The sequence below is a fragment of the Eleutherodactylus coqui genome, chromosome 2, assembly GCF_035609145.1.
Source record: "Eleutherodactylus coqui strain aEleCoq1 chromosome 2, aEleCoq1.hap1, whole genome shotgun sequence".
Classification (NCBI taxonomy): domain Eukaryota; kingdom Metazoa; phylum Chordata; class Amphibia; order Anura; family Eleutherodactylidae; genus Eleutherodactylus; species Eleutherodactylus coqui.
The window spans coordinates 184,648,088-184,671,693 of NC_089838.1; the positions used below are offsets into that span (position 1 = coordinate 184,648,088).

At 41.5% G+C, this 23,606-nt stretch overlaps 1 protein-coding gene across 4 annotated transcripts in view; it reads left to right on the top strand.

Annotated features, from left to right (window-relative positions):
* Positions 1-23,606, top strand: part of FRMD4A (FERM domain containing 4A) — a 386,584-nt gene that overhangs the window by 315,845 nt on the left and 47,133 nt on the right. For all 4 annotated transcript variants that reach the window (XM_066592026.1, XM_066592028.1, XM_066592025.1 and 1 more), the window contains exons 8-11: positions 263-346; positions 2,994-3,059; positions 4,335-4,392; positions 8,403-8,489. In XM_066592026.1, the coding sequence (XP_066448123.1) occupies positions 263-346; positions 2,994-3,059; positions 4,335-4,392; positions 8,403-8,489 (295 nt within the window). The remainder of the gene's footprint in view (positions 1-262; positions 347-2,993; positions 3,060-4,334; positions 4,393-8,402; positions 8,490-23,606) is intronic.

Genomic DNA, 23,606 nt, shown 5'->3' on the forward strand with positions numbered 1-23,606 from the left:
GTACAGTATGTCAGGTTCAAGATGACTGGAAACACTTTGTGTGCTTATTCTGTGGCTTTCCGTATGGCTCAGTTTTATCTTCTTCAAACGCAAACTTCAAAACAGATGATGGGGTTATTTCATTCTGTGTTGTTCAAGACGGTAACATCTGGCAAAGAACTAAGGAATAAGCAATCATTCGTCAGAATCCTGACAGCGGTGGTGTTCAGATATGTGCGACTTCCTTATGTATTCTGATCTCTTCTCATTTCTCTCTTCCTAGTGATGAACTTACAAGAACAGATTTAAAGAAGTTGCCAGCACTTCCTACACAAGCCCTTAAAGAGCACCCCTCCCTTGCTTACTGGTAACAGAATTTTGTGTGTTATGCTTATATCCGTATTATTCTGAGATTGCACGGTTTCCATGCCTCTCATAACCATCATATCATAACCATTATATCACCAATTCCATGTTAATGGTTGGACTGAAATTCATAAATGTGACACATTTAGCAGATGAAGTGTTAATAACTAAATATCATTCAGTTTTATGTTGGTACTTGTGCGGACTCAGTTAAAGCTGCAGTTATGCTAGGATGGTTGAGGTTGCCTTGGCCTGCTCCCTCCATACACTCAGTGTCATGTTATAGAAATCCAAATCAATGGCTAATGTACTGTATACATTCCAATAGCAATGAAGTGGGGCTACAATTATTTTAAACAGTATGACAGCACATTTTCAATGTGTATGGTCTTTTTTAAAGTCTACGTCCGGCTTAATTGCTAAAGCAATACATAGCTGGAGTCATTTAACCAGTTAATTTAATTCTTTTACAAACATATTGTAGCCAAGAACCGTTGTTGCACGCTGTGCGTAATTTGCACAGATAGTAATAATGCCTCCTCTGTTCAGTATGGGAATCATTCTGCTTATAATTTACAGTAAGGCTTGTAAGAGCCTGCAGTAGACGCAGAATCAGCTAATAAATATAGTAAAAATGAAGAGTTTGGTAAACCCAGCATCATTTTATTTTAGCGGGTATACAGGAAGTTTGACGCAAATGATGAATATTAAGGTGATGTCTATTTATGTATAGTATCCAACGTGTTAAGTAGAGCAAATACAATGTGAGAGCGTTTTTCAGACTATGGCACACGGGTTGTAGTTTGTGAAGTTGGGAAGAGTATGGGTTTATGCAGCGAGGTCTGCAGTAGGAGCCAGTCTGTCGACTTCGTGTAGCCTTAATATTGGCAGGTGGTCCAGTTCCAGACAAGGAATTCTCACAGCTGCCAGGGACTGTTAACAGTGCAGAAGTTAGGAGAAGAACAGCTGAGATGACAGTATGTTTCATGAGCTTTGCAAATTCTGGATTTATAAAGCTGCACAAATCTGCTCAATTATTGTCCTAGAAAGCAATGAGGGAATTCATAGATGTAGTGAAACTAATGGGCATGCATAAATGAGTGGAAAAGAACGTGGGGGGAGTCACATGACTCAAAACATGCAACAATCTTATGTAGAGGGTAGGTCTCCAAAGGTAGCTAGGTGACCATTTGAACATTTCTAGCTTTATGTGTAATAGATTATAATGGAGGATTAAATCCCATAGTTTCTAAATGTGTTGGAAGTTACCAGTCTATGCAAAAATTATCACCCATGTGTGGCTAAATATATAACTGTTAGTTTTCCTATAAAAAAAAAGGGACAGCTAAGTAGTTTTTAGAGAATTTGAGGCTTTAACAGTTTATCTGAGGCTATCATAAACAGGGTATTCTTGTATCTTGACGCTACTAGAAGTACTGGTGGAGACAAGATACAGGGCTTTTTACAGGGGGGTCACGCCGCCTGCTTGTGATTGGGTGCACGCTGTCACCTTGTTGCGCCTCACAGGTCCTGCAGCCGGCTCCGTGTTACAGGTCCCACAGTGTGTCTGCCGTTCCTGGGGCTGACAGGTGCTGTAAGTGCCAGCGGCCGCGAAGCAGCGGTGAACGGCATGGGCTGCGCTCCTTTTTACCGGGCCATCGGTGAGTCTCCCTGACGGCTTTCTTCTCACACCTGTCTTCACATTCAGTGTGACAGCATGGAGGAAGGTGAGAGCCAGCGGTCCCCAGATGTGCTCAGTGGCCGTGGATCTAGCTGGCAGCCGGTGCCCGGCACATGTCAGTGCTGCAGTGCGACATGTGAGCAGTGCTGAGCGGCCGTGGAGCGCCTTCTGAAAAGCAAAACAATTGTCCAGCAGCGGGGACGGGGGTCTATGTTCCCCGACAAAACTGTGCATTGTTTTTACCCTGGGCTGGAGGGTTAGAGTTAGGGATTAGTATTCGTGTCCGGAACACCAATCCCTAAACCTAACCCTCCAAGGCACGCTAAAAACTTTTAAGACACTGCTCCTGGGACCTTCTTGAATCTAGCCAATCGGAAGCTAGGGGTGTGACAGGGGCATTCCCCTATCAAACACCTAGCTTCTGGTGGCGTCAAGATACAAGAATACCCATAAACAGTATTACTATATTATGGATTTAGTCAGTGATTAGAAAACAAAAACCTCCAGGAAGGAAAAACGATTATTTGTCCCTCACAGACTTTTATCATTTTGGGCAGCTCATCAAGATGAGCATTTGGTTGTTCATTAAGTGATCAGCAGCAGCTTCACACAGCCCAATGATAAAACAAATAAATATTAGTAAGAACCTTGTTGTCCAATCACTGAACTCTGTGAAAGACCCTTAATTGTCTCAGGAAATTGTAGACAACTGGTGAGTATATCCCAGCGTATCCCACATGTATATACTGGTTGTTCGTATATACAGTATACTTTGTTGGTAGTGCTGGGTAGCCTCATCTTTGTGATGTTCTTTACTTTAAAGTTTGTGCAAAACAAATATTTTCAATCATAAATAAAGATGTTATTATATATTATATCAGGACTATTTTATTTGTATTTTACAGGCCATATTCGTCATGAACATATTGTAGTAATAATATAGCTAATGTCTGTTATTATCTCCTAGTGAGGACAGAGTTATAGAATATTACAAGAAACTCAATGGACAAACTAGAGGACAAGCTATAGTGAAGTAAGTATGAAAATGTGCTTAAGAACTAGCACCGATTTTTACATATGTCAAAACAAAGGAGTTGCTAATCGAAGAGATCTGATTCGGCAAAACCCTATGATGATTTAGGTTTGGATTTTATAATAAAAAGAGTAGTAAGTTGTGGCCCCAATAGAGACCTTATTCTACAACTGTGATATGGTCTGTGTCAAATTGAACTTCAGGCCCTTATACACGGAGCAATTATTGTTCCAAAATTTGCTCAAATGAGAGAAAATGAACAACAATAGATCGCTTTTCATTTATTTTATGCAGCATAAAAATCATCGTTGGCTCATTCACTAATCATTCAGTCATTCTCATTCACTTATATAGTGAATGAGAACAACTGAAGAATTTCTCTTTTGAATGAGCCAACCATGTATCTGCTGTATAAACAGGCTGCCTGAAAGAACTCTGATATTGTTCAGTCATTCAAACGATAAATTGTTTGGTGTAAATGGACCCCTAGAAAGAAGGAGAGTAAAGCCCCATTTACACTGATGGATGATCGCTCAGACGATAGTTTGAGTGACAGTTTTGAGCGATCATCTTTGCATACTTATACTTTATAGTAGCTAGGTAGCTACTATAGAATATGCAAGCGGAGCAGGACACAGCCACGACCGCTAATAGAAGAATACAGCTGCTTTGCATAAACAAACAGCTGTATTCTTCTTTGCTCTGACTGCCAGTGTCCTCGCTGTGAATTCACAGCAGGACACATGCACAGAGAATCTTATCAGAGCAGCCGGCTGATAACAGCCTGCTCCACTGATAACAGCTGATCGCTCAATTCTAGCAAGCTAGAATTCAGCGATCAACGACTCGTGCATGAAAACTGCACGATGTCCCTGCATTTAGACAAAACGAAAATCGCTCAAAAGATGGCTTTGAGCAATTCTCATTGTGTCTAAAAGGGTCTCAACACTGGTGTTCATGGAAAACACGGTTCCTAACAAGACTGATGAAATGGCTATGGCTAATGTGATTGTCTTTTTCAATAAGTACATTTGATAGAAGCCTCTCTTAGAACTAAGAACCTATAATTTTCATCAACAACACAAACCATAATCACATGAGAGGCCATGCTTGCTCTGTAGTATTTGATATGTTTGAGAGAATCCACTTTTATGAAAATATCATCTTGTTGATAGGACATGTTGGCAGGTGGATCTGAAATGCTGTATTATGGAGTAAATCTAGCTTTATATGTCAATAGGTTTTCACATAGGATTTATATTTTTTCTGTTCCAGTTATATGAGTGTTGTAGAATCCCTTCCCACGTATGGAGTGCATTATTATGCAGTTAAGGTAAGTTTTACACTTATATATGAGCTTTACATATGGGCTTGTACTTTGTATAATGCAATAATTGCAGGAGACTGCTAATAACATCAGCACTACTCTTCAGTAAAATAAGCTTGGTTAATCTAGTATTTTATTAAGACTGCCTGCTGTATGCATCCACTGTTGATTTAAAGTGTGTCTGACTCTTCAGAATAAGCTGCTGTGGGCGTACATAGGGGATTTATCACCATTTTTCTCTATAAACTGCACATGAAGAAAACTGCAGATTTTGTTCCTTACTACTTTGTATAACACACAGAGAAATAACATCAGCATGTAGGACAGTGTACAGCAGGAACAAATATGCAATTCCATTAGCTGGCAGACACAGTAAATAACTTATCATTAACAGCAGCAGGTCTGTGTCTCTCCTGCTCTTATACCTTCCATAGACTTCTATGGGCAACATGAGTCATCACCCTCCTCCACTTCTTGTTGTCTGCCATGTTATGTCTGTTACTAGAAGCAGGCTTCACTTAATAACAGGCAGTGGACAGGAAATTAGAAGGGATTTGCACTTTTGCTAGTTACTTCATTGGCTGTCAAATAAGCAGACGTTTGTTGAAAAGTTAGTGACCATTTAATACAATGCATAGTATTTGCAATATTACTAGATATCCTCCTCAGCTTATGTCTATAGTGGGATGTGTTTGATTGTAAAAGAATGGACAACATGATTAATAGTTTAGGTTGATTTTACCACAGCCCTACCACACTAGCAAATGTTCATATACAGGCGGTCCTATTCATAGTTAACCCATCCCCAGACACTTTATGGAGTATGGAGGCAAGCAGACATATGATATCTCCAAGGTTTCAGCCTCCTCACTTTTCTCAGTGATATCACTCATTGATCAGTGAATAATGTGTTAGATTGCAAAATTGCAGCTTCTGCTCCAATCACTTCCACAATAGAACCATTGGTATAGTCTTTAATGTAAATTACATTTTCCTTTCTGCAGTAGTTTATACTTATTATTGTGCAGAGATGTACCGTCAATTTAAGCAGTGTATATTATAGGAATACAACAAATGCATAGGCTGACTTTTGGACTCTACTTCCTCACCCATGGTGTGGTCTCACTCCCGACTCTCCAGGTTAATTGCTTGGTATCAGAAGTCTACAGAGGAACATTGTTGAATTATTGATAAGAAAATAGCTAGTATCCCAAAGGAGACTTCCATTACTGATTTCTAGCATTACATGGTGGGATAAGTAATATATTATCACATGACAGGGCCTCTCTCTCCTAAACCAGATGTACTCTTTGTGTTGATAAGGTTAATGTGTATATAAGCGGCTCTCATCCTAGACACCAAGTAAGCTTTGAGAATTTGCAGTTCTAGACCTTTAGTCCAATGCATGTTAAAGTAGGACTTGCAAACAGGGAATAAGTCGGGTGCTGATTACTAGAGCCCAAACATAGATATCACCTTTAGCTGAAAATTCTAGTGGAGAATGTTCTTTGCATATCTTTACTGGAAGCATTGCCTAGAAGTACAGCTCTAGTATGACTGTAGTTTTCTTACTTTGGAAGTATCATATTGTATATGAATACTGTATAACAGCAGAAATAATATTCTACAAGGGAATTCCTGTCTAAGTAAGTTCATAGCTAACCTTAACCCCTTCATGCCCCTGGATATGCATTTACATCACCCAGGGGTGCCAGCTTAGTATGAACCAGATCATAAGACAGTCTTGCTCTGTACAAGGCATGAATACTGATCATGGCTGTCAATCCTTTAAATGCCGTTGTTAATTCTCATAGCAGCATTTAAATGCCCGATCGGTATTTGGGGGTCCCACATAACCCTCCTGCGATGAGATTACAAAGTACAGCTAAGCTGCTTTGGCAGCCTTGGGCTTTCACAAGGCCTCCAGGGATACTGTCAGAATGCAGTAGTATGCAATATTATGGTATAGTGTTATACTCTATGAGTGATCAAATGATTATAAGTTTCAGTAGTACCCTATGGGAACTAAAAAAAATGTTAAGATGACTTGAAAAAACTTTTATTATAAAATAAAAGGTGATAAAAGTTTAACTCCGCCCCCCGCACACATTTTCCATATTTATAATAAAAAAAACATATTTGGTTTTGTTGCATCAATAAGACTAGAATCTATCAAAGTAACATATTATTTATCCATTGTCGGAAGGAAATGCACAACGCTAGAATTGCACTTTTGTTTTTGGATCCCCTGTCCCAAACGAAAAATGTTTTATAAAAAGCAATCAAAAAAAGTCATATGTACCCTAAAATGGTACCAATAGAAACTGCAGGATGTCCCTCAAAAAAACAAGCCCTCACACACTTATGTCAACGGGAAAACAAAGTTTTGGCAGTCAGAAGATGGCGGCAGAAAATAATTTAATTGTTTCCAAAGATATTTTAATTTTTAAATGTAGTACAGCAAAAAAAAAATCACTTTGGTATCGTTGTAATTGTACTGACTCGTAGAACAAAGCTATCATGTCACTTTTACTGCAGTGTGTACACCGTAAAATAAGACTCCACAAAAGATGGTGGAATAACATTTTTTTTATTTCACTCAATTTTTAAGTTTTCAGGCACTTTATATAGTACATTAAATAGTACCATTGTAAAATACAACTCATCCCTCAAAAGAAGCCCTGAGGCAACTACATTGATGGCTAATTAATTTAAATAGTTATGATTTTGGTGGGGATGAGAAAATAAAAATGAAAAAAATGTCATTAAGGTGTTAAAGGGGTATTCTAATGCCCCATCTAGATGGGACGAATGTCGGGCAAACGATGCCCAACACTCGTCCCCGCACATACTCTCTCTCGTGCTGCTGTACGGGAGCTAATATCGTTGGCTCGCAGCAGGGAGGCTGGAGGAGATTTCTCTCCTTGCAATCCTCCACCCCTCTCCATTGACTTAACATAGCGAACGTTCAGTATTGAACTGCTGCTGTTTATACGGAACGATGAGCGATCAGCTCATTGTCCATCGTTTATGCAGCATAACATCCTGAACGATGATCGTTCAGTGTAAATAGCAGCTGTTCAGTACTGAACAGCCACTATGTTATGTTACTGGAGAGGGGTGGCGGAGAGCGAGGAGAAAAATTTCCTCCTGCTACCCCGCTATGAGCCAGCGATACTAGCTCCCATGCGGGTGCATGGGAGCTAGTACCGTATGTGCGGGAACGAGTGTCGGGCATCATTTGCCCGACACTTGTCCTGTCTAAATGGGCCTTAAGACTTTGCTAACTTTCTCATTGAATTTAATGGGGGCTGCACTGCAATACCAGCACGGGCTGCAGCACTTTGTTTAGCACTTTCTGTATTGCAACAGCAATACCAGGAATTGATAGTGACCTGTTAGTCATCAATAGAGAAAGTCAGTAAAGTCTTAAGGCCCATTTACATTGAAAGATGATTGCTCAAAATTCACTCAAAGGGTAGTTTGAGTGACAGTTTTGAGCAATCACTTTGCATAAACTTTTTAGTAGCTAATTCGCTACATAAGAGTTCATTAGCGTGTAAATGAAGACCTCCAGCTGTTATCTGCATTCAGCTGCTTTGTTCTCAGAGCTGTCAGCGGTATCCTGCTGAGAACTCTGAGTGGGATAGCAGCTAAGAGAATACTATCAGCACTATCCCGCTGAGAACTCAGCACGAGGTGCTGATAAGGTTAATCACTGACTTCATGCTGGCTTGAAGTCAGAGATGAACGAATAGTGCACAAAACTGTTCACGATGGGCAGGAGTTTAGACACAGTGATTATCGCTCAAAAGATGGCTTTTCAGAAACTTTTGAGCGATAGTCGTGTTTTTGGTTCAAAAGTATTTTATTAGCTGCATCAGATATAACAATGGGCTTTTAGAATACCCCTCTAACTTTTACAGAGCAGTCACATAATTATCTCATAGAACTAAATATTCATATCTTTTTATTTATTCTATAAACACCGGATGACTATTTCTTCCTGTCCACAGGACAAACAAGGAATCCCTTGGTGGCTGGGACTTAGCTACAAAGGCATTTTCCAGTATGATTATCGTGATAAAGTTAAACCGCGAAAGGTACGTTTATTTTCACTTGTCAGAATGATGTAACAGTGTTCCAAGTTTGAATATGTCTAATGTAAAGCTGAACATACACGTTTATCTGCTTCTCCTCACAGCTGTAGACCTCTAGCTAACACTATATGATCACATGTAAGGCTATGTTCACACTACCGTCCATCAGCAGTTTTATCACATTTGACTGCGAGAACAGTACCGCATTCAGTGCTATTCTTGCCATCCAAACAGCAGAAGCTATGGCAACCCCCCAACAAACTTCATTATGTATGGAAACCATGGCACATATATGAACGGAGCCTATGGGGCCTTTTACACAGAATGATTATCGTTCAGATTCTCGCTGGTTCATGGGAATCTGAACGATAAATCCTTGCAGCGCCTGAACGATGCATGATAATTCATACAGTTGTCATTTGTCGTTCAGATCATGCAGGTATAAAACTCAACTCTTGGTCTGTGGGAACAGGCAGTCATTCATTTAGAAACGACTGCCTGTTTACTGTGAATGGAGATGGGCGGAGCGTTCTCAGTTGTGCTCCACCTCCATTTACTGAATGATGATCGCTCCTGTGTGAAAGCACAAGAGCAATTGTCACTGGGACGACTGTCAGCCACTTCTGCGCCCAACAATCATCCTGTGTAAAAGGGTCCTTAGATGTAAAAAAAATGCCATTAGATAATGAATAGTATATTAATAATTTATACCAAACATAATGGTTAGGGGGTTGAGGTCCCTCAAGACAGGGTTGTGATGATGCCAGCAGTGACAGACAGGCGGCAGTCAGCAATACTGTAGGCGATAGCGGACTTTACTGAACATAGGATACAAATAAAAACAAGGCAGGTAAATACCAAGACGGGATGAACAACAAGCAAAGAGACAAGAGTTCAAGGTATATATAGGGTACAAAACCATAAGGCCTGGTGCACACTTACCCTATGTGCGAGTTGCGCTCAAGAGTCTTGGAGGCATTGGACAACACATGAACATCTGTCCGTGTGATGTCCGATTTACACGGACACAGCTCATAAACAACATGTCCTATTTCTCATTTGTGCTATGGACAGGAACAGGACATGTGATGAGTCTTTTCACAAGGTCCACTTGAAAAAAATATTAGTCTGCATAGCCCGATAGGCTATAATGTGGATGTGTGCTGCCTGTGAATTAACCCAGACAGCACACGGCCCCAAATACACTAGTGTGCTGGAGGGTAAATTAGAGACAGACGAGCAAAGGCAGAGTCCAGAGCGGGGAGTTAATTGTTCTTTAACTGGATACTGGCAATGCAGTAGTGGAGCTGAGCACTGGTGGAACAGCCGAGGGGAATTACTCGGTCAAACGCCATGCTATTGGCACAGTTCATAACCATAACAATTACCTAAAAAAAGTATTGGGGGAATTAAATCAAAAAGTCAAATCAAAACAAGTGCAGAGGAACAGGGTAAGAGCTGCCCGCAGCAATCAGTCACATTCCAGCTCCTAATTGGTTTACTATGGACAGCTCCGCTAGATTTTCTTTGCACTGGTATTGGAAAATCTCACCCAAAAGGCTGTTTGTTGGTTCAGTTTCTCTACACTTTTCTATTATTCATTTCTTCAAATAGAGACAATAGGGGGAAGAACACATGTGCCTGGCACAGTAAATTTAGGGTATATTTTATAATATGTCCAACTATATAATCACAGTTGGTAGACGGGTCTTTCCATGACCAAAATCTCAATCTGTAGCCGTGTATTTACTATAAATCCGATTTCTCCACCATATCCTCAATAGTAGTGGCAACTTGGAGATTTGCTGGATTGTGTCATTTGCATATCACAGAAGATCTACAGAGTTGCAAGCCAAGAAAGGTGTCAATATTGGTCTAGTCTCCTGCTGATAAATTAGTATTCACATGCAGTTTGATGGAGTGTAAACATCCCAATCTCCTGCAGATCAAGGCTGAATCCAGCAGAGTAATAAATCTCAGGCATCTCCCATTCACACCGGTACAGGATGTACTCCTTGTGACAAAGCAGATGTGTGAATAATTTTACAATGATTACATTTCATATAAAGTATTGAAGTTTTCTGCCAACTGAACGGCATTGTGGAAGGATTGCGTGTTTCTTACAAATCATTGAGGTGAATCTATCAAAAAGGGAAAATGGAGCAATTGGCCATAGCAAACAATCAGGTTGCTGCTTTACAAAAAGTGCCTTTGGGTGCTATTGACAGTTGTTCTACTTTCCTCTTGCATCAGTTTCAATACATTTCCCAGTAATGTATATAAAACAGTGTAGTGTAATAGGAATGCAGATGAACTGTAACAAATAGAGCGCTGAACCACTGCAGTCTCAAGCTTTGGAGCCATGTAGTGAATATATAAGGGGAGTTATGTGCATGGATTGGATTCCTCTCTGTACCCTAGCTTCTGACTCTTTGATGTACATTATTGAAGATTGGTTGTAGACTGGGTTACCTATGCATTGGGTACCTATTATTAAAGGTGTGTCCGGCTACTAGACAACATCCCTTCAATAGGGATGCCTGTAGTAAAATCAAAAAATGAGCATTACTTACCCCTCCACTGCCACGGGGATCCAGAGCTGCAGCCTTGCTGTGGTCCCTGTGTTTGTTTTAACAGCTGACATCACCAGAAGTCAGGTAACTACTGTAGCCAATCAGATACTGCAGCATCGCCGCTCATTCTCCTGGCAGCGGCACTCACATCCTGAGCGCCATGATGTCAAGAGTTTGGGAATGCAACGCTGCATCCTCTGATTGGTTGTAGTAGTCACCTAACTTCTGCTGATGTCAGCTGTCACAGCAAACACCAGGACCACAGCAAGGCTGCAGCATTGGATCCTCAGTTTGTCATTTTACTACAGGCAGCCCTATTAACCCCTTGAGTGGCGGGTTTCCTACCACCCTGTCGTGCCCACCAGGGCAGGTTTTTTAAAATGGTCTAATCATTGAATTTCAACTAATTTTGCAGTTGCGTCTCAAGAGCCATAACTTTTTCATTTTTCCATTGACATGGCCATATAAGGGCTTGTTTTTTGTGGGACAAGTTGTGATTTTTTAAACAGGGGGGAGGAAAAAAAGAAATGGGGAAAAAAGAAAAAAAAGGGCCATGTCTTTAAGGGGTTATATAATGTATTAACTTCCTTCTCTGGGTCATTACGACGCATGGATACCACATGTGTGATTGTATTTTTGATTTTTTACAAAGTAAAGGGAGACAAGTGTTTTTATAATTTTTTTAAATATTTTTTTTTACTTTTTTTTTTTTACTTTTTTTTTTTTACTTTTTTTTTGTCCCTTTAGGGGACTTCCACAGGGACCCATCAGGACCCCCTGATCACATTCCGGGGGTCCGATGGTGACAGCCCTTTACATGCTGCAGTGACAGCCCTTTACATGCTACAGTCACATAGACTGCCGCATGTAAAGGGTTAACACAGCAGAGATCGGAGGTTTTCTCTGATCTCTGCTGTAAGAGCTAGTACCTAGCTGTCCTCTGACAGCCAAGCACCAAGCTCTCCCTGCCACAAAGACCATCGGCTTGCTTCTGACAAGCCGATGGTCTCTATGGCAACCTGTAAACAAAGCAGGAGATTGCCGGCAGATCGGCAATATCTTCTGCTGGTTTTTCAAAGCCCTTGCTTTGTTCTCTGTGGGTCTGTGCAGGCAGAGCACACTGCCACAGCTTGTGGCATTGTGCTCTGCAGCTCCCATAGTGATACATAGCCCGGAAATCTTCCGGGCTATATCACTATCGGCAATGGAGTTCGTCTCGGAAAATTTCACGGGGTTAAAGGGTAACCGGACAACCCCTTTAAAGTCTAGAAATATGTATACTGTTTCTGTTTTAGTTATTTATAAAATAACCTATCTCATTCTGTAAAATCAAGTCACCAAGGCATCATTTGACCATGTAAACACTTCAGCTCAGAAGACATTTTCGACTGGTAAAGGGGCTAAAAAGTTTTGCCAATGAAGACTGCAGTGTCAATAATGATATAAAGCAGGAAAATCTCTACGTCTTATTAAATCCTGAGCATGTCAGAGTTCTTTCCAAGTACAACAGACAGCGGAAAACACTTAGTAGTAATGTCATTGCTGTTTATATTCTGCATTTCTGATTAGATAACCTAATCATTCCTTGACTATAATGGCCACATCTATGTTTCATAAATAAGTTAATAACTGCAATTATCAGGAGAGTCGGCTTAAAAAGCAATTAGCTATAGGATACGTATCTGCAGTTCATATGTAATGGATGCTGGGAGTATGCCAGCTATACAGAGGTCATTGGTTATCCTGATCCAGTGGAATCATGTTATTTGTTCTCTACTAGTTGCCTATAAAATGGGGGTATTAATAAGACTGCAGAGCCAATAGCCAAAACATTTCAGCTATTACCATACAGTATATTGCTTCTATTGTAAGGCCAGATTTGGCTGGTTATGTGGTCTGGCTGAACTAGCTGATATTCCCATGGTACTTGGAAACACACAAGCCAATGTGGTTATCGAAGACATTATATTCTTGCATGAGACACTGCAATCTGCTTTGAGTTTAAAGAGACTCTGTCATATACTTCTAGCCCTGTAAGCTAAGCTTATGGGCTAAAAGTATGTGACCCGCTGAGTTCAAGGATGTAAGTGTTATACTTACCTCCCTTGTTGTACCCCCGGAGTCAGCACTGGAGCCATCACTCATCGCTCAATACTCGATCGAGCATTGCCCTTAGCGAGTACCTGCCCGCTCGAGAGAAAAGGTTCGGCTGCCGGCGGCGGGCAGGGAGCGGCGGGGGAGAGCGGGGAGGAACGGAGGGGAGATCTCTCTCTCCCTCTCTCCCCCCAGCTCTCCCCTGCTTACTGCCGCAACTCACCTGTCACCCGCGCCAGCAGCCGAACCTTTTCTCTCGAGCGGGCAGGTACTCGCTAAGGGCAATGCTCGATCGAGTAATTGCCCTTAGCGAGTATGCTCGCTCATCTCTAACAATAATCATTCCATGTAAAAGCGTACACAGCTCAGCGGGGTCTCCAAAAATCCATGGAATTCATTTTATGTCTGAATATACATTTAAAGGAAATCTCCTTGTTTTAGAAAAAAATCATTCGACAGGCTGTAATGTGTTAACCACAAAGAATTGTCTTGTCGGTGAGTCTGAGTGAGAGCAGAGCGCAGTGCTGGCGCAGTATGGCAGTTTGGTAAAATGAAAAGTGTAATCAATCAAACATGTTTTTTATTCCTTCGTAATGGTTTCCAAGGCCTCTCTCCGTTTACTTCTGACCTGACTAGTTTCTTCAGTCGGAAGTGGAAGTGTGGGTGGTTTGACTGTCACTGACCAACCTGAACTGTACAAGCTGTACTCTCATAAACAGTTATTCTTGCAGCAGCTCTTAATTATTCCGAAGGATAAACAGAGCCTCAGTGGCAGACGTCCATGTTGGGTGTTAGCTCAGCGGAGCCAGAAGTTCAGACAAGTAACATACATATTGTAAAAATAGAAAAAATTCTGCTTTTTAAAGTAGCTAAAGAAAAATAAAACAACAGTAACACATCTTGGGCATTGAAACAGGGCGGAGGTTAGCACTGAGGCCACAAGTTCAAATCCCGCTACAGTAACATCTGCAGGGTGTTTCCAAGTTTTCACCCTCTTTGCCTGGGTTTCCTATGGATACTCTGTTTTCTGATTAGCACAATGTATCACCAGAGTACAGCACAAACGGATCATTTCAGCAGCACCAAACATCACAGTGCAGCTCAAATGGCGGCAACACTTTCACTCCTTCCCACCTCTCCGTCACCGCCCGCAGTAGCATCTTCCCCAAAGGGTATGTTTATGTGGCGGAATCTGGGGCGTATTTTTGAACGAGGATTCCGCCTCTAAAAGCTACAGATTTCTGCCGTGTATCTTGCCGTTGAATCGTACGTGAATGGGCAAGATCCATGCATGGAATTTCCAACACGATTCAGTGATACTCCAAGCTCTCAAGTTCATTGACTATGAATTTTTTAGAATGTGAGATGGTATCATAGAGTAGACAGAACTGCAGGAAGTTATTCTTTGTACTTTTATACCATTGCTAGCAAACATTTCATTGGCCTCTGAAGCAGTTGGTTTATTTAGTCAATACCATGTTTGCACTACATCATGTTGGAAAATTGCCTATATCTTAAGCCAAACCAAATGTTGGACATTGAGCGATAATGGTTTCACCAAGCAAATTGAAATATTTCTCATTAAAAAAAACTATGTAAAAGCAAAGGAATTTCCTTTCTGAATGAAAGGGTCAGACTGATGTCAGGCTTTGCATCTGCCACTGAATTAACAAAATCAATGCTAGAGCTCAGACAGTATGTGATTTGATAGATGAGGTATTTATTGAAGGGAACATCTTGGTTACATTAGCAGGCCAGATTAGAAAGGGAAACCGGCTTCTGTGTCTAAACAGGATATCAATGGCTCACCGGACACAGATTATGTGTTTCCTTTTTTATTATTATTTTGATACATTTGCATGATTTGGGTGGAATGTAATAAGCAGTGGGCTGAGACCACATCATTTATTGCAGATCTATGTGGGCTCAGAAGTAAATGATTAATGTCTGGAGAGAACAAAAGGCTGGACCACCAGGAATAGAGCTACATGCAAAAATATAGGCTGGCAACTGAACAGTGTTCCTGACATTTCTTATATTGTGCTGAGATACAATGTAGTATTTTCAGTATAAAATATATTACTTATTAAGTATCATTTTAGCATGAAATTATAATCATGGCAGATACGTCTTTGTAATAGAGGTATGTACCTAACAACATTACATGCAGAAACGTGTTTTTGAAGTTGTGCTGACTAATGATCCAGGGAACACAGTAGGATATTCCAAAATTAAATTACACTAAAGACAGGACATAAGCAACTGTTTTTTTGAATATTGGAGATAAACTGAATGGATGTAATGAATATTAATAAAAAGGTCTTAAAAAATTCAAGATCTCTACAACAGATCTTAAACCTTTTAAAACTGATGGCTTCTCCTCAGGATAGGCTACCAATATGTAATCATTGGGGTATGCCGCTTGTGATCCCTGCCGATCAGCTGATTGAAAGAGTCATTGCACCAGACTCTACCCTCTCCAATCCATCCTGAATGCAGCAGCCAGGCTCATCTTCCTGTCCAGCCGCTACTCGGACGCCTCTGCCCTGTGCCAGTCACTGCACTGGTTGCCCATTAAATACAGAATTCAATTTAAACTCCCTACCTTCATCCACAAAGCCCTCCACAGTGCAGCGCCCCCCCTATATTGCCTCCTTCATCTCAATATATCACCCAGCCCAGGCTCTCTGCTCTGCTAATTGAACTAGACTGTGCGCCCCTTTAATTCGAACTTCTCATTCTCGCCTCCAAGACTTCTCCAGAGCAGCATCGGTCCTCTGGAACGTACTACCAAAGGCTACCCGAGCAATCCAGGACTCGCAGAACTTCAGGCGTGCTCTAAAAATGCACCTCTTCAGGGAGGCATACTGCATTCTCTAAACAAACCCCTCTGTACGCCGCCTGATAACATGCTCCCTGACCTACTGACTGCAATCCTTGCCAGCCACCATCAACTGCCCCTGCAGTCATAATGATTCTGCCATCACACTGCTAAATGTGTGACCATTGTCAATGTGTATAGCATCCCTCACTCTCCACCTCACCATACCGTGCACATCTCCAGCCCCTTTACCTTCTGTATCACCCCATTACTTGTAGTATGTAAGCTCGTTAGAGCAGGACCTCACCCCTATTGTTTCCATCAACTGATTACTATGTAACCGTGGTTTTTGTACTTTGTCTTTCTGTATTCCCCCTCTTTGTAAGCGCTGCGGAATATGTTGGCGCTATACAAAGAGAGATTATTATTATTGTGCTCATGTGAGTGCCACAGCCTCTTCAATGTTTATATGTGAGCACAAACCTGTTTGTACTCATAACGCCATATTAGTTATAGCACAAGCACCGCAGCCCCTTCAATTTGCTGATTGGCAGGGATGCCGTGTGGTAGACCCCCACTGATCAGATAGGATAGGTTATCAATTTTAAAAGGTTAGATAACTCCTTTGGTTCCCGTAGACAGTGGACTAAATGGCTTTTTACACAGCCCATTTATGGGGCGAGAGCATTCACCTGAGCATTTGCTAAACTGTTTGCCCATGTAAAAGGAGAAGCGATCAGCTGGTCTTCAGCTGATCGTATCATTTTTGCAAGCATAACAATCCTTGCTGGACAGCTGCACATTTCCCATGTGAACGAGGTGATATGCAACCCACCAGTGTTAGCTATAAGGGGATGAGCGATCGTATGAATTATCATTTGTCCTGTGATAGAGTGTGAATAAGCCTCTGTAAAGTCCCAGTAGACAAGGCCAAATCAGGTTGGTCAGCGATTGTGTCCCAAAGCAAATCGCTCTGTCTAAAAGGACCCTGAAGTCAATTAAAATGGACAATTTTAACCAAAGATTATTAATTGGGTGTAATTTAACAATGAATGATTGTTTTAGCCAACTGATAACAGACTGCTATCTTCTGGAAAGAAGTCGGCCGCATTTAAAATTTTTATTTCATTCTCAGATGAAAGATCTTCCCTTTGACACAGGAAGATGTACAGCCAACAAGTCAGCATTTTTATGCCCGCTGTAACACATCTTGGGCATTGACACGGGGCGGAGGTTAGCACTGAGGCCACAAGTTTAAATCCCACTACAGTAACATCTGCAGGGTGTTTCCAAGTTTTCACCCTATTTGCCTGGGTTTCCTATGGATACTCTGTTTTCTGATTAGCACAATGTATCACCACAGTACAGCACAAACGGATCATTTCAGCAGCACCAAACATCACAGTGCAGCTCAAATGGCGGCAGCACTTTCACTCCTTCCCACCTCTCCGTCACCGCCTGCAGTAGCATCTTCCCCAAAGGGTATGTTGATATAGTGAAATCCGGGGCGGATTTTTGAATGAGGATTCCGCCTCTAAAAGCTACAGATTTTCAGACAACAAGCATTGGAACGTTCTTCAGCTGATCATTGTCCCTCTTACACAGCCCGATGCTCGTCAAACAAGTGTTCTGAGAAACATTTGTATCCATGTAACAGGGCCTTAAAATGTGTACACTGTGACTGCGCCTGCAAAGTGGTTGCTCACCAGGCGATTGCTCGTTCAACAGTTGTTTAATAGAGATGAGCGAGCGTACTCGGAAAAGCACTACTCGCTCGAGTAATTTGCTTTATCCGAGTATCGCTGTGCTCGTCCCTGAAGATTCGGGTGCCGCTGCGGCTGACAGGTGAGTCGCAGCGGGGAGCAGGGGAGAGCGGGCGGGAGAGAGGGAGAGAAAGATCTCCCCTCCGTTCCTCCCCGCTCTCCCCCGCCGCTCCCTGCCCGCCGCCGGCAGCCGAACCTTTTCTCTCGAGTGAGCAGGTACTCACTAAGGGCAATGCCGTGCCGGCACCCGAATCTTCAGGGACGAGCACAGCGATACTCAGATAAAGCAAATTACTCGAGCGAGTAGTGCTTTTCCGAGTACGCTCGCTCATCTCTATTGTTTAACCATCGCTCTACTCATAACTAATTTGTGTGACCACTTTAATGTCTGTTCATTTAATATCTAACTGACAAAATAAAGCAAGAGAAAAAACACCTAGAAGAGCGTCAAACTACAGTGAGATATACACATTAATGTCACCCGAACACGCCGATTTCCACAGGATTGGCCAACCATCTAATCTGTATGAAGCCTCCCAATTCTACATGACAGCAAATGCTGGTGAAAGAAGGTTAGACATGTTGGTTTTCAAACTGATAGATCCTTTTATTCTCAAGGAAGATTAGCTACTGTAAGAGGTGTCAGGTAGTAGCTTACTCCCCTCTCATTATTAAAAACACATGCACACTTGGTCAACCATGCATGTGTATGGGGGTGAGAGGAAGAAATAGCTATATACTGTGTATGGCCAGTTCTAGACCCATGTACAAATGTGTTCTACTACTCTTCCATATTACTAATTTTTGTTTTTTACATGAGACCTCCATACACATTACGACTGAAAATGGCAGATTTGGCCATCTTTGCTTAAGATGGGTAACGAAAGTTAGATTAATATTGGCATTGGATTAAAGGAGTTATCCTGGGACATACCGGTTTTTTTTTTTTTTTCTCAAAAACTGGCTCAGCCCTATGTACCGAAATGAAAGAAAATATACTCGCCTTTCCTCCTACACCGTTCTCGTCCCAGCGGTGCCTAGTACCCACTGGTCTTCACTTCTGGATACAGAGTGATGATGTCTCAACTCCAGGTTATGTGACCATTTCAGCTAATCATCAGATGAAAGGAGTCGGTCATTAGCTGCAGTAGTAACATGGCCCCCGGTGACAGTGACGTCATCACCAGCTCCCTGCATCTGGAAATGAAGACCAGCAGGGACCGCATTCCAACAGAACAGGAGCAGCAGAGGCGCAAGGGAGGTGAGTGTATCTTTTATTTTAGTACAGCAGGTTTAGCCAGTTTTTGAAAAGAAGAGTGTCTCTGGATAATCCATTTAATATCTATGCTGTAATAAACTAATTTGTATACGGATCTCCTGACTTTACCTAATGGTAAATGTCAGAGGACATGAGGATGGCACCTTGTTTTTAAATCTGCCTAATTCATTTGTTATCCTGGGAGATAAACTGCTATCAGAAGGATCTGGAAGGAATTGGCCCCCACTCCCCATTAAAATGAAGGTACATATTGGAGAAGTAGGTTGGGTTGACCCTTCTATGTGTGTCGCTGAGCTCAGGACTGCATCCATGTTATTAATGTGTCATTAATGGGTTTTTTCAACTTTTTTTAAGCTAGGGCAGAATCCAGCAGAAGTATATGTCCTTCCTTTATATTTCTTGTTCTCTTTGAATCAAAAACTGCCACAAAAACTGACTTTATTTTTAAAAAAAACAAAAACTACTGAGTGTGGAACCAGCCTAAAACTATTATTTGTATCTGGGCTCACTCCGTTTAAGGCCTTATTTATATGGCGGATGAAAGATTGGGCATGCCCTATCTTTTACCGAAATACCCCAGAGGCTCCCATAGGCTTCTATAGGAGCTGAAAAAAAGGGAGGGGGAGGGAGTTTACCTGCGTCCAACGCTCGGAAATGATTACAGCTGGCTCTGTTTAAGCATTAAGGTCACTTTCACACATGCGACAAAACGCATGATTTTCTTGTGATGCGACAGTGCTACAAATCGCATGTATGTGCAGCCCATGCTTTCCAATGGGTTCCTTCACATTAGCGATGTTTTGTAGGCTGCTACATTGCGAGAATACAAAATCACGACATGCTGAATATTGCCACGATTTGCAAAGTTTGGTACCCATGTTTCCCTATGGAGCCTTCCTTTCTAATGAATTGCACGAAATTGCGGTTTTCGTGCGGTGCAATGTACTTTAACGGTAGGAAGTCCTACTGTTTCCTGAAAAATAAGCCCTAGCTGCATTTAAGAACAAAACAATACATTACCTAAAAGACGCTATCAGCTCCACCACACTTCTTCTTCCGAAACTCCGGCAAAGGCCTAATAGTCATTCCGAGGATTTCTGCCGACCAAGAGATTTTCGTACACTGCAGTGCATTTTTTCATGATACACCACAGGCCCCTGTGTGAATGGACAAGAGAACATTAATTAACATCGGGACTTAATCGTGACTATTTATCGTTCATGTGATTTTCGGCCGCGCTGGGAATAATAGGACATTGATGACTGAAAACGGCGACTGATTTTATACGCACCTGAAAAAGATAGATCTTGCTGTATCATTTGGCTGAGATATGCTGGAGGCTCCCATAGGCTTCTATGGGAGCTGAAAAAAAGGGAGAGGAGGGTGTTTAGCAGCGTCCAGCGCTCTGAAAGGATTACAGCTGTCTCTATTTGGCCATTAGAAGGCATTCTGAGGATTTATGCCCACCAAGTGTTTCCGAGCTGCGGCGTATATTTTCACTAATATGTGACCCGCGTGAATGGACAAGAAAACGCAAATTTTAACCATGACTTGATTGCAGCTTTTCCCCTTTCATGTGATTTTCGCCCGCAATGCAGCCAAGTGTGAAGACGTATCACTTGTGTTAAGGAGCACTAAGGGTCCCTTTTTTAGTTAGCAAGCAATCGTTCGCCCGAGGAAATGAGCAAACAATGACACAGTTTGCTCGCTCACTCAGGCGATCAGTTGAAACACAAAGATATATTTTTTTGTTGATTTTCTTCCTTTTACAGGATTATTCGGGTCTCTGTACCAGTGATTAAGAATGACTGAACGAGCGCTGTTTAAACCAAACCATTAGCGAATGAGCCAACAATGATTTTTATGCTTGGATAAGATGAAGGATGAATGATAAGCAATCAAATTATCATTCATCCTTCAATTGTTGGCCATTTTTACCCTGAACGATTATCCTGCAAAGTCGAAGAATGCAACACTTTAGGGAAAAATAATGGTTTGTTGTAGAAGCACCTTTAGGGCCTATTCACATGGGCACATTTACACAGAGAATTGGACCCATTGTTTTCAATGGCTTCATTCACACTTCTGCTTCTGTTCGTGCATTTTGTACTCTCGCGAGCATATCTGTGCCTAGGCTTGTCTGCAGGGGCTGTTAAACCAAACAACAATTTGCCCATTTATCCCCATGCTGTTGTACATGTATCATTCAGCATCTCCCTTTTGACTCATGGCTCATTCACACGAGTGTACCTGCACAGCGTATTACGCATGAAAATTTTGCATGTGCAATACACATTAAATTGATTTCAATGGGTTTGTTCACACGAGCGGATTTTGTCGCGCGTTGTGCATGATGGCATGGCCTATCTTGGTGCGCATCTGCACATCACAAGAGCTTATTGAAGTCAATGGGCGTGTGTAAATGCGCATCCTGCATACTTGTTGCAGTGTGATTTTGTGCATAACTTTTTGTGTGTGCAAATATGTGGCGCATTTGTGCACACAAGAATTACGTTGGAACAGGCAAAATATGCGGACTTAAGCGCATTTCATTCGTGCAGCCTATTTGCACAGCCGGAATGCGCTTAACTCTTGTGAACAAACGCTTCTGTGCAGTATTGTACTCAGTGTGCAAACTGTGCACCAACCTGGCTTATAAAGCTTTTATACTTTAATCCTCAAAACCCAACAGATACATTTCTAATCCGAGTCACGCCTCTCTCCGCCAAACCTGATTGTTTATGAAGGCGAACTAGGTGTGTATTGTAGCGTTCTCTCGATAACTCCCAATAGGGCTGTACAGAAAACAGGTTTTGTTTTTTTGATACATTGCTAATACATTATTAATAGATCTATATAGTATTTACAATACTAAATTACTACTGAACTGACAAACATGCAGCCTGCAATCTAATGACAGAGCCCCGCTTCATGCTTACATGGTGACTGGCCTTGAGTCAGTCTCTTATCCTGGCATCTAGGCAGTGCTGTCTGCTTCTTGTCATATATACCATAAACTAATGGGTGGTAATGTTATTGTTCTGTGACACCCTACCTCCTACAGTATTTCTCATATATGTCCATTGTCTTCTTTTGCATATATACACTTGCAGTATGTGTTCTTTTTCTATATACAGAACTCAGTGATGTGTTTATACGTACTAAATAGATATATCTCATTTGTCCTGCTGAACATGTTTAATGTATGCACTGTTCTACATATGGTATGGTTTTACAATACGTGGAAAGTAATAATGTGTCAATATGCACTATTATAACCAAAACTCCCATACTACCGGTAATAAGCCACCCCTGAACATCTGTAGTGATGTGACTGCACACACCTCATGTGAATTGTAATTACTGCTAAAAATGTCTACCCCCTGGGGAGTGGAACTCCCTGGTCCTACCTGGACTCCCAGGAATTCTTGCAGTTTTCCCTGGGAGCATCCACTTATATCTTTGTATAGAACTGCTCTGGTCTCCGAGGGGCAGGAATCCATTATCACAAGGTGTGTCACGTCAAGCCCCAAGGCTTGGAACTGAAGAAGAGCAGAAGAATTTGCCAAATAGTTGTTGGGGAATTATGTGTAATTACAAAATACTTTTCGGAAATTGTTCACTGTGCCAACAGTTTCTTTTGAGCTCTTCTGCGATGATGAGGTTATTTATCTGTAGACTTTTTGCACTACTTTCTTTTTACAAAGGGAGATTTGTCTTCACCCTCGTATCAAATATTTAAATTTGTAATTTAAAAAATGATTAAGTCTCTTACAAGACCCCATTTTCCCAGGAAACCGATATTCCTGGGACCTATAACTTCCCACTTAGGATGTAGGACTGCCAAGACGCGACGGCCTAGGACAGAGCAGGAATGTATGGAAACTGGACAAACTGGAGCTGCAGCCCATATGAGCCTGAGTCAGAATTCCACTTTTATATTTCAAAGCTGGATTAACAATTAGGACAGTGATAAGATTGGTTTCTATGGACAACACCTCCAGTTTTTGTCTGCACCGATTTTCATACTTATGCATGCTTAATTAACCAGACAAGCTGGAATCAGAAAGTTGTGATTTGGCAGAAGCTAAGAATACATTACAGGTTATAGATGAGCCTCATCATCCACTAGCCTCAGCAGTGGCTGCCTATATGAAGAGAGCAGTATATGCAAAGCAATTTTTCCCTACAAGCATCTGCAACAAATGCAATATACAGACAGCATTCATGCTTACATATGCAAAAAAATATACAGACTTTCCTATTTTTGAGAAATTGCGTAGGAAGACACTATGAACACACGTATGTCCTGCCCCAAACATCCCCAACCTAATGTCCCTGATTTCCACACTGAGACTTCATCACAGTTCTGTTATTCTGGCAATATATCCATGCACCAGGAGGCACAGGATGAGCAACGGAAATATAAGCTCCCTTTAGACTGTAGACTGTAATAAGCTGTTTTCTCTTTTGCTGATGATCACTTGTACTTGTACTCAGCATTTTAGGTACTTTCCAAAATTTTAAAGCGCCGTGTAAAATGGAGGTGGTATGTAAATGAGGGTTATCATTGTTTCCCTACAAAAATGG